We start from the raw sequence: 16,380 nt of genomic DNA on the forward strand, positions 1-16,380 counted from the left end.
GTTTTAAGTTCGAGTTCTAACGAACACACACACACCCCAGAAGGATTTGAACCCAGACAGCCTGGAGCACCATGCACCTTAGCGTATCTAGTACTTTAACAGCTAGACCACAACTGACTGTACAAAAATGTTGGAAGTCGTAAGACTTTTGCCCAACACCCAACAGCACCCGGTGGTCAACTTGAGCACAGATATTTCATCGAATCACCTCACTTTTTGAGGCCACATGAGCAACACAAATGCGAACAATTATAAACAAATGTCGGGTGCTGGGTAAAAGTCTCCCGACTTCCAACACTTGTGTAGTCAGTTCTGGTCTAGCGGTTAAAGTACTAGATACGCTATGGTGCTCCTAGCTTTCTGGGTTCGAATCCTTCTTGGGTGTGGAGTTTTCGGTTGCATGTATATATATAATAAGGTATATATATATATAATAAGCATAAAGTATATATATATATATATAATAAGGTATATATATATAATAAGCATGGGAACCATTCAAGCTTGTTTGCATATACCCATTCTCAGAATAACACTTGTAGAACTTACACGGAGTAAAGTTTGTTAAAAATCGAAATGAATTGTCATGCAGAACAATTATAAAAGCATAAAATGTATAAAAGAACACAATATTACCACTGCAGGTAATTCATTAACCCTTAATACCGACACCTTACAGTGTTAAGATACATTAACCTTTCACCTTGATGCTGACACCCGTCATATTGTTAAGATGCACTAACGTGACACCTTCAAACAACAAGCTTTGTTATTTGTTACTCTCGTCCGGGAAAGAGACGACAAAGTATGAACTTGCGGTCATTAGTAAAGAATAACCGGTCAGTAAAGGTACCCAAATATTACCTCTCGTTCACCAGCTTGTCGGTGAATGGATTACGGGGTGGACGCTTCAAAATATCACATTCTGCCTCTTCATAGGCAAGGGAAATGGCTGGCACCTAAGATTAACCAGATTATGTTTAACATCTTTAACTACAAGTAAAACTAAAATAAGGTTTTAAAATACAACTCAACTTACACATATGTTTGATCACTGAATAACGAGAAAAGTCATGTGCAAGTAAAACCATAAAACACAATCACACAGCAATCAAGATCAGTTGTGTTCAGTTGGTTATGTGCTGCTTTATCAATATTTGGTGACAGGTTCCTTGTAACAATACAAATTTCGGCCTATATGCTAGTTCCTGTGTGATGGTCTTTGAGGGGGAAATAATTGATAGAAGTCCTGATAACAGCGAAGAATAACAATTAGGCCTGAACACGTTGTCAATGGTTGTTGTGTGTTTTTATAATTGGTTATGTACCAGCTAAAGGTCACAGATGGATGAATCCATACTAACTTCAACTATTGGTACAGAACTAGTCTCCTTTTGTTGGTGCTTGCTCACGTTGAGTACGTGAGCAAGCGAGTGCGGTATATATGGGCTCGAGTTTTTCCCAAGTAAATATGATTGAGTTGGGAGAACGTATGTCTAATCTGCTACTATTAGCTGGTGTCGTTAGGGGCTGTAGTCGTGGAATAGCCGCCCGTCTCACAGCCCTTTAAACGATCTGCTATGGTGTATTGGTTAGTGTACTGGTTGGCCAGTTGGTTAGCCTTAGTTCAATTCTCTCATAGGGAAAGAGTTTCTGTGTTAAATATTATTTGTGATATATATATATATATACTGTATATATATATATATATATATATATATATATATATATATATATATATATATATATATAAGGTCAATTTTTTTTTATTGGAGTTAAAATTAACGTAGATATATGACCGAACCTAACCAACCCTACCTAACCTAACCTAACCTATCTTTATAGGTTAGGTTTGGTTAGGTAGCCGAAAAAGTTAGGTTAGGTTAGGTTAGGTAGGTTAGGTAGTCGAAAAACAATTAATTCATGAAAACTTGGCTTATTAGGCAAATCGGGCCTTGCATAGTAGGCTGAGAAGTGCGTTCTGGCTACTAGGTACGACATATATATATATATATATATATATATGTCGTACCTAGTAGCCAGAACTCACTTCTCAGCCTACTATTCAAGGCCCGATTTGCCTAATAAGCCAAGTTTTCCTGAATTAATATATTTACTATAATTTTTTTCTTATGAAATGATAAAGCAACCCTTTTCTCTATGTATGAGGTCAATTTTTTTTTATTGGAGTTAAAATTAACGTAGATATATGACCGAACCTAACCAACCCTACCTAACCTAACCTAACCTATATTATATATATATAAATTTAAATGTTCGTTTGTTCAAAATCGCTACTCTCTGAATGTTCTTCATTGAATGCTTTGAAATTTTGACATTCCTTTCGCATTGGAGCGTGTTTTTATATACATACTATATAGATGTCAGATCTGTGACAGGTAAAAACATGTTTTGTTTTTTTAACTGTGTTTTTATGTGAATTTTCATGTGAGGGAAATCTCCGAAACCTCGACTTTACCAATTGCTTTGAAATTTTGACATTTCAAAGCACCCTCGAATATGCGCATGTTTTTATGTACCTACTATATACATGCTATTTGACATTTCAAAGCACCCTCGAATATGCGCATGTTTTTATGTACCTACTATATACATGCCACACCTGTGACAGGTAAAAACATGCCACACCTGTGACAGGTAAAAAACATGCCTTTTTTTTTAAATAGAGCCATCTGTTGGACGTAAGAGCAACACACGCTGTAATCTCCAAAAGTTCTTTACTGATTGCTTTGAAATTTTGACACAATGCTCCATTCAAATACGCGCATGTTTTTATATACCTCTTATACAGATGCCACACCTGTGACAGGTAAAAACATGCTTTTTTGAAAAACAGTGCCATCTGTTGCACGTAAAAGCATCACACGCCATGCTAAATATGTTACAATTCCATTTCAATGTTTCTGATTGCATTGATAAATTGAATTTTCAAAGATTTCGATTTATTTTCATTTTGATTTAATTATTTTGTGTGACATTGTGTTGGAATTGACCTGTGTTGTTTACCATACCTTTCATTTCGTTATGTCACGTCTGTGATAGGTAAAAACATGCTTTTTTAAAAAACTGTATTTTTCATGTGAGGGAAATCTCCAGAACCTCTTTACCAATTGCTTTGAAGATTTGACACAATATTCCATTCGAATATGCGCGTGTTTTTATATGCCTACTATATAGCTGCCGCAACTATGACAGGTAAAAACTTTTTTTTTTTTTAAACAGCACCATCTATTGCACGTAAAAGCAACACACGCTATACTAAATATGTTATGATTACATTTCAATGTTTCCGATCGCATTGATAAACTGAATTTTCATAGATTTTAACTTATTTTCATTTTGATTTCATTATTTTGTGTGATATTGCATTAGAATTGAGCTGTGTTTTTTACCATACCGCTCATTTCGTGAGTATAGTTATTTTTGTATTTTTCATTGTTTATTATTTTCTTTAACTGTTCATATTTTTCAGTGATGGGAACATCAGATCATTTGATGTTCCCATTTTTCTTATGGGAACATCAGATCATTTGGAAATGCATCAGACAAGGGAGTGGGGAATGGTGGGGAGGACGAGGGGACGGGAGTGGAGAATGGTGGGGAGGACGAGGGGACGGGAGTGGAGAATGGTGGGGAGGACAAAGGGACAGGAGAATGGCAGATGGTGTGGAGAACGAGGGGACAGTGGCGTGGGGAATGGTGGGGAGGACGAGGGGACGGTGGAGTGGGGGATGGTGGGGAGGACAAGGGGACGAAGGAATGGCGGGGAGGATGAGGGGACGGGGGAGGGGGGAATGGTTGGGAGGACGAGGGGACGAGTGAAGGGGAATGGGGGAGGGCTGGGGGACAGGAAAAGGATGCCACAAAGACCCACACTAACCAACTGGGAACCAAGACCATAATCTAATTCTCCCTATGAGGTGTGAGGAACACAGAGACAAAGGGATCCATCCACAAATGAACTAAATCACTCAGAAAATCAAGACGAAACAAAACCAACTAGGGTTTCAAAGAAATGAAAACCGAGTGAAGAATGCAAACAACAGTTGGCCATGGGTAAATAACTGGCCTGGCTGCCACTTGATTTCTGAGAAGGCCTCTTCAGTATCTCACTGAGTATCTCACTGAGCTTATTTACAATGGCACCTCAGGGAAAGAAGAGGACTTCCTAGCTCGGGTAATGATAAGATAAAATGGGCGAAGAACCCTGTGAAAGCAACCGGATGTGGAAGAACAAAACACCAAGTAACAGACAAGCGAAACGTTGTCTATGATTAAAGTATATTCTTAACTTTGTGTTTCTCTATATTCGACGAATAACTTGAAAAAAAAATAAAATATTTGTAGACTTATGAGTTTAAATGAAAAGTAATTATTGTTTATTATGAAAGCTAAATTATAATTATTTCTTAGTGTCTAATGGAATTTTTGGCAATACAATTGCATTTGAAATAATTTGAAGATAATTCTTGAATGCTGTAAAACGAAGATATGATACTAACTTACCATGTCAGTGCCCAGATCGATGCAGAGGATAGTAACAGTACCCAAGGGAAGGGGTACAGAGGCAATCATGAAGAACAAGAACGGAGAGATCTCAGGGATGTTGGAGGTCAAGGTATAAGCGATCGACTTCTTGAGGTTGTCAAAAATAAGTCTGCCCTCCTCAACACCCGTGACAATGGAAGCAAAGTTGTCATCTAACAAGATCATATCAGCAGCCTGTTTGGACACGTCCGATCCAGCAATACCCATAGCAACGCCTGAGTGAAGCAAATGTTAATGTTAGCAGAACTTTTACTCTTCTATGATAATGCAACGTTGGAAAACCAGACATGATCTTCACATATATATTGCAGAGACATGCCATAACATAAAAGTTTTATGAATATATATAACTTACTTGCAAGATGAGCGAAACAAAACTTACCAATGTCAGCCTTTTTGAGAGCAGGAGAGTCATTAACACCATCACCAGTCACGGCAACAATGGCTCCCATGCGCTGACAACCTTCAACAATCATCAGTTTTTGTTGAGGTGAAATACGGGCGAACACAATTTCAGTGAAGTGAATGAGAACATCATCTAACTGGTCACAGGACATATCTCGTAGTTCTGAGCCATGGACAACAGCGGCTTTAGCTTCACGGGGATTTACATCCTTAATAGGGATGTTCAGTCTCTGAGCAATATCCTCAACAGTTTCATTTCCTTCAGAAATGATGCCTACAGACTTCGCAATTGCCTTGGCAGTGATTGGGTGATCACCTGTAACCATGATAATCTTGATTCCAGCTGATCGGCACTTTGCTACAGCATCAGGTACAGCAGCTCGAGGAGGGTCTAGCATCGATATAATACCTACAAAACGAAGGCCACGTACAGGAAAGTTAACAGATTCCGAATCGAAGGGATATCCAAGAGGATACTTATCAGAAGGCAACATATAGTCACAGAAGCCAAGTACACGTTCCCCAAGACCTCCAATTTCTAAGTAGGCATTATTGAAGGATTCCCTCAATTCATCAGTCAATACCTTTTCTTCGCCATTAATGTAGATGGTCGAGCAGCGTTCCAGGATCCTCTCAGGGGCTCCCTTCATGATGAGGAGGTAGCGGGGGTCATTCCTATCCTCAGTTTCATGTAAAGATAAGTGATATTTATTTGTAGAATTGAATGGAACTTCGCATACCTTCTTGTTTCGGGCTCGCCAGCCCCTTATATCTCCAACAGCTAGTTCAACACATTTAAGCAAAGCAGCTTCTGAAGCATCGCCGTTTACTTCACGTTTCAAGACAGGGACAGCCTCTTGTCCAGGCTTGAACTCAGCACGGTTGCAGAGTGCGGCAGCACGAGATAATGCCTTCCAGCCTGGAGATGTTTTGTCATATTGACAGCCAGATTGGTTTTCTGATGTATCGGCTTCAATAACGGTATTGTCAAACCACATGTGGGCTACTGTCATGCGGTTCTGAGTCAGGGTACCTGTCTTATCCGAGCAGATGGTGGAGGCGGATCCTAGAGTTTCAACAGCTTCCAAGTTGTTGAAAAGGCAATTCTTGGCCGCCATTCTCTTGGCCGTGAGAGTGAGACAGACAGTGACAGTGGCAAGCAGACCTTCAGGAACATTGGCTACGATGATACCAATGAGGAACACTATAGCGTCTAACCAGTGGTAGCCTGAAAAATACAGACATTTAAGTTGCAGTTGCAGAAAGAAATCTCACTACCATGATATATATAAATGAGAAAATCAATTGGAGCAATGAGGTGACTCGAACCAACGATCAAGGAACTCCCGCCTACACCAGAGTGCATGGGGATTATATGTAAAACTTAGACTGGTTTCAGTAGAATGCTCCGGATTTCCTGTGGATTCAGTGGAATCCCAGGCAACCAGTGGAATAAAGAGGTACCAAACTGATATGATATAATCAATTCATTTATCTGATTCAATAACATAAATCTCTTAAATAAGCAAATTATGTTTGCTGCTATTCTTAGCAGAAACAAAACTAAATATACTATTGTAACAATTCACATTAATTAAAAACCATTTATTATTAAATATATAAAATCTAAAGTAACGTAGTCTGCATGGCAGGACGTGATGTTGATTCCATCGGACAGCTCAAAATATTTGTTCATGCTTATATTGTTGTGATTTAATTGTGCAGAGCCTGCATGCCTTGACATTAAATATCAACTTAAATTTTTTTTATTTAAAATTAAGATAAATTACATCTTTTAATATTATTTCGCTCAAATGTATAAAACCGACAACAAAAAATTATCGCATGATTTGCCCGAAACACTGATTAGTGACTTTAAAAAATATATAAATTCATATAATACAATATATACTGTAAACAAAATCTCATATTTTATAATTATTATTATATTATTATTAAAACAGTATGCAAAGGATCATGGTGAACAGAAGAACTGTTATAAAAAATGGATCTGAATTGGTAAAGGTACGTTTGATGTCAAGTAACCTACAAAAGACCAGACAAATTATGCCACTATTTTAATACCTTACCCATCATGAAGGCAATCATGCAGAAGGTAATACCCAGAAACATTGCTACACTAGTGATGATGTGGATGAAATGATTGATCTCTTTGGCAATTGGTGTGTCAACAGTTTCCAGGCCAGAAACCAGTCCAGCAATGCGACCTATAACTGTGTTGTCCCCGATGTTGATCACAATTCCTTTGGCAGTACCTATAAAAAAAGCATTTTCAATACAATAGCTTCTTATCATACTTATACTTGCAAATAAAAACAGGTATATTCAAAGTAAAATAAGGGCTCAAGTCTCACCCTCCATGGCATTAGTGGAGAAGAAAGCAAGGTTTTTGGTCTCTAGGGGATTGTCTGATGTAAATTCAGGTGAGCGACTTTGGGGCTCAGATTCTCCAGTTAGTGAAGAGTTGTCCACCTGTATGAAAAACATTATTGTACATTAGCAAACACCCAGTTACTGATCTTCCGCTTAACCATGTAGGTGAAATAATCGCTAGTCGAACTATTGATTTATATTTGATTTATATATAAGTTTTTAATGCATTTCTGTCACGTGTATAAGTAATTATCGAAAGAAGGCACCTAGCCGGGAAGACTATGTAGCACCATTAAATGTGCGGGGTATTCATAGGGCGCTAAATATCACTAAGGATGCCAAATACGAAAACAAAAGCGCATAAGGTGAACGACATCAAAGGTATCCGATTCACCAAGAATTATATTGAGGGACATGTGACCTCGAGGGACAGACGGGAAGCAAGACACACGGTCGTCCTGAAAGTTCGGATATTCAACAAGGATATGCACGATCTTAAGAGGGACAATGCAGTTTGAACAATAAGGAGCAGGGCGGCGCTCCATTAAGTGCCCCTGAGTTAAACATGTATGGCCAATACGTAACCTCACCAGAGCCGTTCCCTCTGCCGGTTACGGCGGTAGGTGAAAGGCCATGGGGACACACTACTCTTAAGAGCATGCAGGTTGTTACCAGTAACAGAAAACCAACGACCCTACCAACGAGCAAGGATTGAGGAATGAATAACTGGGTAGAAGTTGGAATAAGGAACACCTTTACGGGAGATGGGACGAGTGTGGATAGCCTCCTTAGCAGCAGCATCCACATGCTCATTTAAGGACACACCAATATGGCTGGGAACCCAGCAAAACTCTCTATCTTAAATCTGCTGGAGATAAGAAACAGCCAATGTTGAATTTCGACTACCACGGGATGGACTGGATTAAAGGACTCAAGAGCTATGAGAACACTGCAAGAGTCAACTACAACAACAAAGGAGGATTGACAGCGAGAAAGCAGTTGACAAAGACCATACAAAATAGCATAACGTTCTGTCGTGAAGATGCTAGTCTCTGGAGGCAGGCGACACATATAAGTATGGTCAGGAAAAACAACAGAGTAGCCTATTCCGTCTGCAGACTTAGACCCATCGGTGAAGACGAAAATGGAGCGGGAGTGTGAAGAAAAGTGTTCAAGGAAAAGTCGTTTCAGAACTGTAGGAGGGATAAAAGCTTTATTATTGTGGGGCAAAATTTTACAAAACTTAGGAAGGGGAAACCTCCACGCGGGCAAGGACGTAACGACATGAGGAGAAATATTGGTAACACAAACCGAAAGAGAATCTTGTAACCGAGACAACCGTTAAGAAAGAGGTAGGTGGTGAAGGGGTACAGGGACCACAGGAGGGGATAAAGGTCAAAGTACGATATAAACGAGAGCGAGGGTGTTGTAGGGATCGTGCAAGGTAGCGAAAACAGTAGCGAACACGGCAATCCTGTAGAGACAGGACGCCAGTTTCAACATACTGGCTGAGGGTAGTAGTCTAACGAAAGGCACATGAGCTATCAACTCAAAGATTGCTGGGAGGAGGATGGACAACAGCCTGGACAGATAGACGGTGAGGAGGGCTGAGAAGAAGGATTGGGGGGGAGAATAGAAAGAGGGCACAGGAGACAGGGAAGACTGGGAAAGAAGGCAGGAAAACTACAAAGATGGGAGGGGAGCAGAGAGGGGTAGTTGGGAGGGTCAAACAAGCAGCTTGGTCTAGGTTTAATGCAGCAGGAGCTATTGAGCCCGCGACCTCGATCACAGTCCGACTCGGGGGGCCAGGTCGCCCACCCCACGATCCTGTGAAGTTAAAAAGAGGGTCAATCATTGGCATATAAACGAACAGGTAATAATTTAATCCACGAATACGCCCCCATATCCACCATGGAGCCACAATTAGAGGATAGATGGGGCCCCCAGTGATGCATCATGGGTATACGCCCTGCAATCGCCACCTTAAGAACCGTCAGTCCGTCGAGATCGGTTCAACAACGAAGGTAAAGATTAACAATAAAAGCGTCCCTTTGCTCGAAACGTCAGGTGCTACAGTTTTACGGGTGAGTGTTGCTCCCCAAACACCCGGCGTCAAAACAGAAGATGTCTGAAAGAATAATCGAGAATGGCAAAAAGTCGGCGGGAAACGACAATCAGAAAGGGGAAGAGGAGGGAGGAAAAATTAAACATCAGGAAGAGAAAAAGGCATCCAGCACAATTAGTGAAGACAGCAGCAGGACCATAAGGCTGCAAAAGGACAGAGGACTGACCCATGGAGCATCACACCCCGGCAGCTGCCCACCAAGCCCCCCTCACGAAGACAACGGGCTGGAAAGGAAGGCGGTGTCAAGTGAATAAACCAAACTAACCTTGAAACCCTTTGCTGAAATGATGCGGACATCAGCGGGGACGCGGTCACCACACGTCACCTCAATAATGTCTCCTATGCAGATTTCTTCAGCCTGCACATGCTTCCTTTCTCCTTCACGAATCACAGTAGCATACTAATAAGAGGAAAAATATAGTTTCTATTGCATTTGAACAGTTTGTTTACTGTAATAATTTGTATTGTATATATAGTACTGTATTTAGAAACTAATATTTACTGAAGTATACTAATTTATATCAGAGTTCCCTACATACAATAAAGTCTAAAATAATTTATAGTGAATATATTTTTAAATTATATTACTGTAAGTTGATGTCATCACATAACAACATGTACCAAAGTCAAGGCGAAGCAAAGGACTTAATACTTACCACTGCCTCCTGCCGAGTAACGACCAGACTCTCGGTTAAAAACTTGAGTTTTATCTGAAACTTACCTTTGATATTTGCCAGTTAAGATTTACTGTACTCGAACGGACTAATTAGCACCGGCGCCATAAAGTTCTATCACACTTTCCGTTCCTTATTGTGTCGAGTCGAATAGGCTACTTTTTTTTCTTACCGAAACGATATAACATTAATATTTTAAAACACAATATCAAAACCATGTTGTAATGTAACTGTGGAATCCGAAAAGCATAACAGAACTGTATAATGAAAAAATATGTTTTCTTTGTGACCCTCGACTGAGCATAAACATATACATTCTTTGTATTTTGTATTAGAAATAGTGTAGGTACAAATGTCATTGCCCTAAACCAGGCTGGTTGTATTAAGGCTACTCAAATTCCATCGCCAATTTCCTCTTTCCTTTAATAATTTAGCTTTGGTATTATTCTTACCTACTGGAACCTAAATAGTGATGTTGCTAGACATCGTTCCTGCTCAGTAATAGTGCAATTAAATACAAAAATGTCAGAAATCCTTTGGAATTCACAGGATGTCATAACACTAACACACAATGCAGACATCATGGCAACTGTGGAGGTGAAGCATAAACCACCCGTCCTCCTGTTTAGATAGTACTTTTTGTAACTATATGCACCATAGTACAAACAGTTAGATAGTATAATTTTGTACTATTCAATTTATTGAGTCCGAACAAATTAAGCTAAAAACAACCTTAATATTCCTAGACCCAGTATGGCACAAATATGTACTATATTAGGCCTCAGATAGCGTGTATTAGGCCTAGGAAGGTTAGGTTAGGTTAGGTTAGTTTGTCTTTGCAACTTAAGTAGAAAATCGTTTTCCAGTTTTCCAAATTCAGTATTACTGATTTTTACTTTCTAACTACGTTGTACGTCGGTATATGTACAATGGTCTTAATCTTCCCTATAAGTACTATTAAAACAGGAGGATGGGCTGGCATAAACAGTACAGAGATTTGTACCAACAATGCTGTACTGGTATTGGTACAAACAATATTACAGTGTAAGTCGAGGCACAAACGTTACTAAAGTACAAGTTTTGGTGCAACCAATATTACAGTACAGGTCTTGGTACAAACAATACTGAAGTATAGGTCTTGGTACAAACAACAATTATTTAAGGTCTTAGTACAAACAACGTTGAATTATAGACCTTAGTACAAACAATCCCGAAGTACAGATCTTTTAACAAGCAATACTGAAGTACAAGTCTTAGTATAAAAGTACTACAGTACAGATTTCGTAAAATCATAGCGAAGTACAGGTCTTAATCCATACAATACTAAAGTACAGGCTTTAATACTAAAGTGCAGGTTTCAGTACAATACTAGAGTGCAAAATTGAATACAGTATTAAAGTACAAGTCAAAGTATTAAAGTATTAAAGTATTAATTAAAGTATTAAGTATTAAAGTATTAAAGCATATAGTACTAAAATACAGGTCTTAATACATACAGTACTAAAGTACAGGTCTTAATACATACAGTACTAAAATACAGGTCTTAATACATACAATACTAAAGTACAGGTCTTAATATATTCAGTACTAAAGAACAGGTCTTAATACATACAATACTAAAGGACAGGTCTTAATACATATAATACTAAAGTACAGGTCTTAATATATTCAATACTAAAGGACAGGTGTTAATACATACAATACTAAAGTACTGGTCTTAATACATACAGTACTAAAGTACAGGTCTTAATACATACAATACTAAAGTACGGGCCTTGGTACAGTATTACTATACTGCATTGGTACAAACAATATTGTGCAAGTCTTTCTACAAACAATTTACTGAAGTGCAGGGCTAATTACAAACAATACTACGATACAGCTCTCGGTACAAATTACTACAGTACATTTAATGGTGCAAACTATATTACAACACAGGCCCTGGTACAAACTGTACAACACAGGCCCTGGTACAAACCATACTACAACACAGGCTCTGGTACAAACAATACAACAGGTCCTGGTAGAAATACTACAAAATAGGTCCTGATACAAATCAATACAATACAGGTCTAGCTACAAACAATACAAAACAGGTCCTAGTACTGATAATACAAGTCTTGGTACAAATAATATAGATCCTGGTACACACATTTTAGATCCTGGTAAAAAACAATGCAGATCCTGGTACAAACAATACTATAATACATTTCTTGGTACATACAATACAACACAGGTCTTGGTACACACAATGCAGCATAGGTCTTGGAACATACAATACTATACAGGTCTCGGTACACACAATACAACACAGGTCTTGGAACAAACATTGCTACAATACAAGTATTGGTTGGTAATCTTTAGAGCAAGATTACCAGTCCCTCTTTGTTAACCATAATCTCTTGTATAAGCACTAGTCTCTCTCTTATATGCCCACTAGATTGGTTACCTATATATACCCGGGGCTCTCCCCCCCTCCTCTCTTCTAGTCACCCCCTTTCTCATATCTCTTTCCCTATGTCCCCTCTCTACCTTTCTCCCACAACAGCTCTCTTTTCCTCTCCTTTCCGCCTAATATCTCATGTTTCTCTCCTCCCCTTTCTTCAAACATCACCCCCCTCTCTTCAAACGTCTCCCCCTTCTCATTCCTTCTTTTCAAACCTCATCTCTCTCAACCCCTCTCCTTCCCATCAAGGCTTTCAACCTGTCCTCTTAAAAATAACGTCGCCTTTGGCCGTTTGCGCGTATGTCCGAAAGTGGACGTAATTTGAAAAAAAATGAAAATAAATTTTGATTTTTTTTTTCAGCAACAGTAAGTTAAGGGTCCTCTGGTAGGTTAGGTGGGCATGAAATTTTCATAAAGTTTCAAATTTTTATGAAAAATGTTAATTGAAAGTTTCCTCTCCTAACCTTTCTGAGTAAGCCGGACGACTCAAGCAGAAAACGGGACAGTACGTCACTTTTGTGAGTCGATTTAATTTCAAATTACGTCCACTTTTGGCTATAGCGCGTATACGAGCGAAAAGTGACGTTATTTTTAAGAGGACGGGTTGGTGATTTATGCGTCAGGCTGCGGGCAGCCGCGTCCAACAGCCTGGTTGACCTGCATTTCAGACTTCATAAAAAGTGCACCGCGAGGGTAAGGAGGGGGGGGTTAAATGCCGATATTTCTTATAATGTGGCACTGGAGCCGACCCAGAGTGGCTTATGACGCTCCCATACCCCACATGCTTCATATGTGAAAGTTCACCGAGGCTAGTCCCAAACATCTGGCCTCCAACCTTGAACAGACAAACAAACGTTCTGTCATATATGATATCTTTAACTATAAATTAGAATGTCTGTTTGTTCGAGGCTGGAGGCCAGATACTGGAGGCTAGCCTCACCTAATTTTAACAGAAATTGCTGTTGGGTACATGCCCAAGATTTTTTTTTTAACATGGGTGCATTGGGGTTGGCATAAATTAAACGAGTGTCACTTGACATGGTATTAATGCTTGCCTGTATTAGGTGTTCATGACGTCATTCACACCAGATCTACTATCACCACATTCCCTAGCCCTAGATATCCACCCTCCCGAGTTTGATTTAGATTGCTACACAACTTTGTCCAGCCAGGATTGTAATTATTGTACACGTTGTTACGAATAATGCTTCTGAGTCTGATAATGACACGTTCTACGTGCTATGGGTAACGTTGAACAAAATGTCATAAAAAAAAGAAGGGAGAGGGGGAGAGGCAGCTCAGAAAGGCAGAAAAGATCAACGTGGAGCGTGAAAAGATTACAATTCGTTTTATCAAACCAGCACCGAGGGGAGGAGACCCTAGCTGACTGGAACTCTTGTTCTCTTCATATTAAGAGAGATCCTCTGATTAATTATCACGACAGTAGGCAGTACAATATTCATGAGCAACCTAGAATAAACATGTGATAATTACTATTCCCTTTTATATACTCTACTCCGATCTTCTTACCTTACGCAACATGTATAATCTTTAAACACGCCACAATCGTTGAATTAAAATTATATTACTTTAGGTTTTGTCGAGTTTTTCTGTCTTGGGCAAATTAGAAGTCAAGAAAGTAATAATAAAAAATTATACTTACGTATTATACTTACTTTTCTTTCTCAAATGACAGCAGACGTTAAACAAACAAAAAAGCATCAATCGCAAATATAGATACTGTACCTTATAAGCCTTTTAGTGCATTTTTCTATCCTAAACAAGATAAATATAAGTCATGCTCTTCCAAGCAATTTGGAAACTACCAAGTTCCAGCACTTGAAATTTTGGCTTAACTCCAGTTGAAATGGATTTCAGAAATTCTCATTTGGTGTTAGTTCTTGAAGTCGCGGTGATATAGTTTGATAAACTATGAAGTTGATGTTGACTTATTTATGTTAAATTACGTAACTAGCTCATCAGTGTTGTAACTTGATTTACTAAACAAATTTTGGGGTTTAGTTCTTGAGCCCATTATGTAACATGATTGGTAATGAGTGCATAATAAATGAACTAAAAGACCAGATCTTTGTGATCTCTCAGTAGCTTACGAAGATTAGGCACGAAGTCCACAGTCTCTCCCAAATATACATAACCTTAAAACTTACAAGCATGCTAGTTAGGTAGCTGGCAGTTCAGTGGGATGCCATCTGGTGGAGGTTGAGATGGGGCGAGGGTTGTTTAACCGTTGTTAATTATCTCGTTTGCCTTCCTAGTTTCCTTTCCTAGTTCCTTGCCATTTCCTAGTTTGACTTTATCGATAAGAGTAGTACTGTTTTGTTTCATCTATGACCTTCTGTGATGTTACCTAGATTATGAGTTGCTCTCTGATCCCTCATGTTTCCTTTATTACGTGAACCAGATTCTGCTTCTCTCTCTCGCTCTCTCTCTCTCTCTCTGGGGCCTGGTACATTTGGGATGTTCTGTGGTACTAAGCGTGCAAGGTCCGTGGAGCCACTGAGAGGGCCACCACAAAAAAAGGACCAATCAGTTTTCATTGTTAAAATATTATACAAACATTTTGATGAGTATTGTATTCCTTATTCCACACATGCAATTCAATTAAGAAGATTGGCTTGTTAATGTATATGAAAATGGTTTCCTCGCCTAAAAATAATGCAGTGCATCTGGCAGAAAATGCAACTTACAGTAATTATCTAGTTGGTTGTGGTAAGGATTCCTTCCAATCTCCCTGGTACCAGGAAGCCCATTCTTTACGAATAAAAATATTTACCTGTGGGACCATTTTCTTAAATGACTCCATGATAGCCGAAGACTTTGCCTCCTGGTAGTAGGAGAAGATGCCAGTAATAATGACTACGCCCAACAGCGCTACTCCTAGGTATAACTGCAAAATAATACTCAAGCTATGTCAAATAATAATACATGCATAACACTAATATTTTAAAGTTTACTTAGTTTTAAAGCTCTTTGTTTCAGAGTAAGGCATTGAACACTATCATATACACACAAAAGGTGCAATATTAAAATTATAAATCCCCTATGTAGAATAGTTACAGGCATCACTTAATTTGTCTAATTGAATACTTTTGTAAATTTAATATTAATACTTAAAAATTGAAATTGAAATTGGTTTTCAATTTAACAAAAGTTGTGTACATTTGAAGGCCCAAAACAATTGGCCAGTTTGTGCCATCTTTGTGTATGCAAGAAGTTGAGCCAAATAACAGGTCAGTTAACATGAAAATCATCTTTGCTATTTTAGGAGCTTCAATTGCTGTGGTTATTGTCACCACTATCAACATAATTTTTTATGTATTTTAAAAATACTAAACTACTTTTTCCACCGGAGTTGTCAGCATTTTTACAATATAAGTATATGTTACTAATCAAAACTACATGAAATCCAAATTTAACTTACTAATCTCAAACTAAACGTCAGTATTGATTTAGGATAATTCCAAAATAGTCTTTGGCTTGTAAAAAAAATTGCAAAACTCCGTAATTGACAGTGAAATTCTCTTGACACATTCATGCAAACACGTTAACAAGTTAAGTAAACGGAAGAACACTTAAGAAACATATTTAATACTATTGACTTTTAGAATTCGAATATAATTTCAATGATCTTTATATTTATATTCTTTAGTATATTATATAAACAGATATATTTTTTTGATACCATTGGGTGCATAAAATCCTAAATATTTAAACGCATTCTTATTTCCAGCACACGCATCACGCAT

General features: G+C 38.5%; 1 protein-coding gene and 1 long non-coding RNA gene across 3 annotated transcripts in view; one reads left to right on the plus strand and one right to left on the minus strand.

The window, feature by feature from the left end:
• Positions 1 to 16,380, plus strand: part of LOC138356039 (uncharacterized) — a 166,407-nt gene that overhangs the window by 70,510 nt on the left and 79,517 nt on the right. The gene's annotated exons all lie outside the window — the stretch shown is intronic.
• The window catches only part of LOC123775293 (sodium/potassium-transporting ATPase subunit alpha), a 35,535-nt gene that overhangs the window by 9,076 nt on the left and 10,079 nt on the right, over positions 1 to 16,380 (minus strand). The window contains exons 5-11 of the mRNA XM_045770322.2: positions 15,408 to 15,521; positions 9,759 to 9,893; positions 7,350 to 7,467; positions 7,065 to 7,250; positions 4,952 to 6,202; positions 4,528 to 4,784; positions 865 to 959 (exon numbers count right to left, since the gene is read on the minus strand). Of these exons, the coding sequence (XP_045626278.1) occupies positions 865 to 959; positions 4,528 to 4,784; positions 4,952 to 6,202; positions 7,065 to 7,250; positions 7,350 to 7,467; positions 9,759 to 9,893; positions 15,408 to 15,521 (2,156 nt within the window). The remainder of the gene's footprint in view (positions 1 to 864; positions 960 to 4,527; positions 4,785 to 4,951; positions 6,203 to 7,064; positions 7,251 to 7,349; positions 7,468 to 9,758; positions 9,894 to 15,407; positions 15,522 to 16,380) is intronic.

The sequence above is a fragment of the Procambarus clarkii genome, chromosome 70, assembly GCF_040958095.1.
Source record: "Procambarus clarkii isolate CNS0578487 chromosome 70, FALCON_Pclarkii_2.0, whole genome shotgun sequence".
In the NCBI taxonomy this organism is placed as follows: Eukaryota; Metazoa; Arthropoda; class Malacostraca; order Decapoda; family Cambaridae; genus Procambarus; species Procambarus clarkii.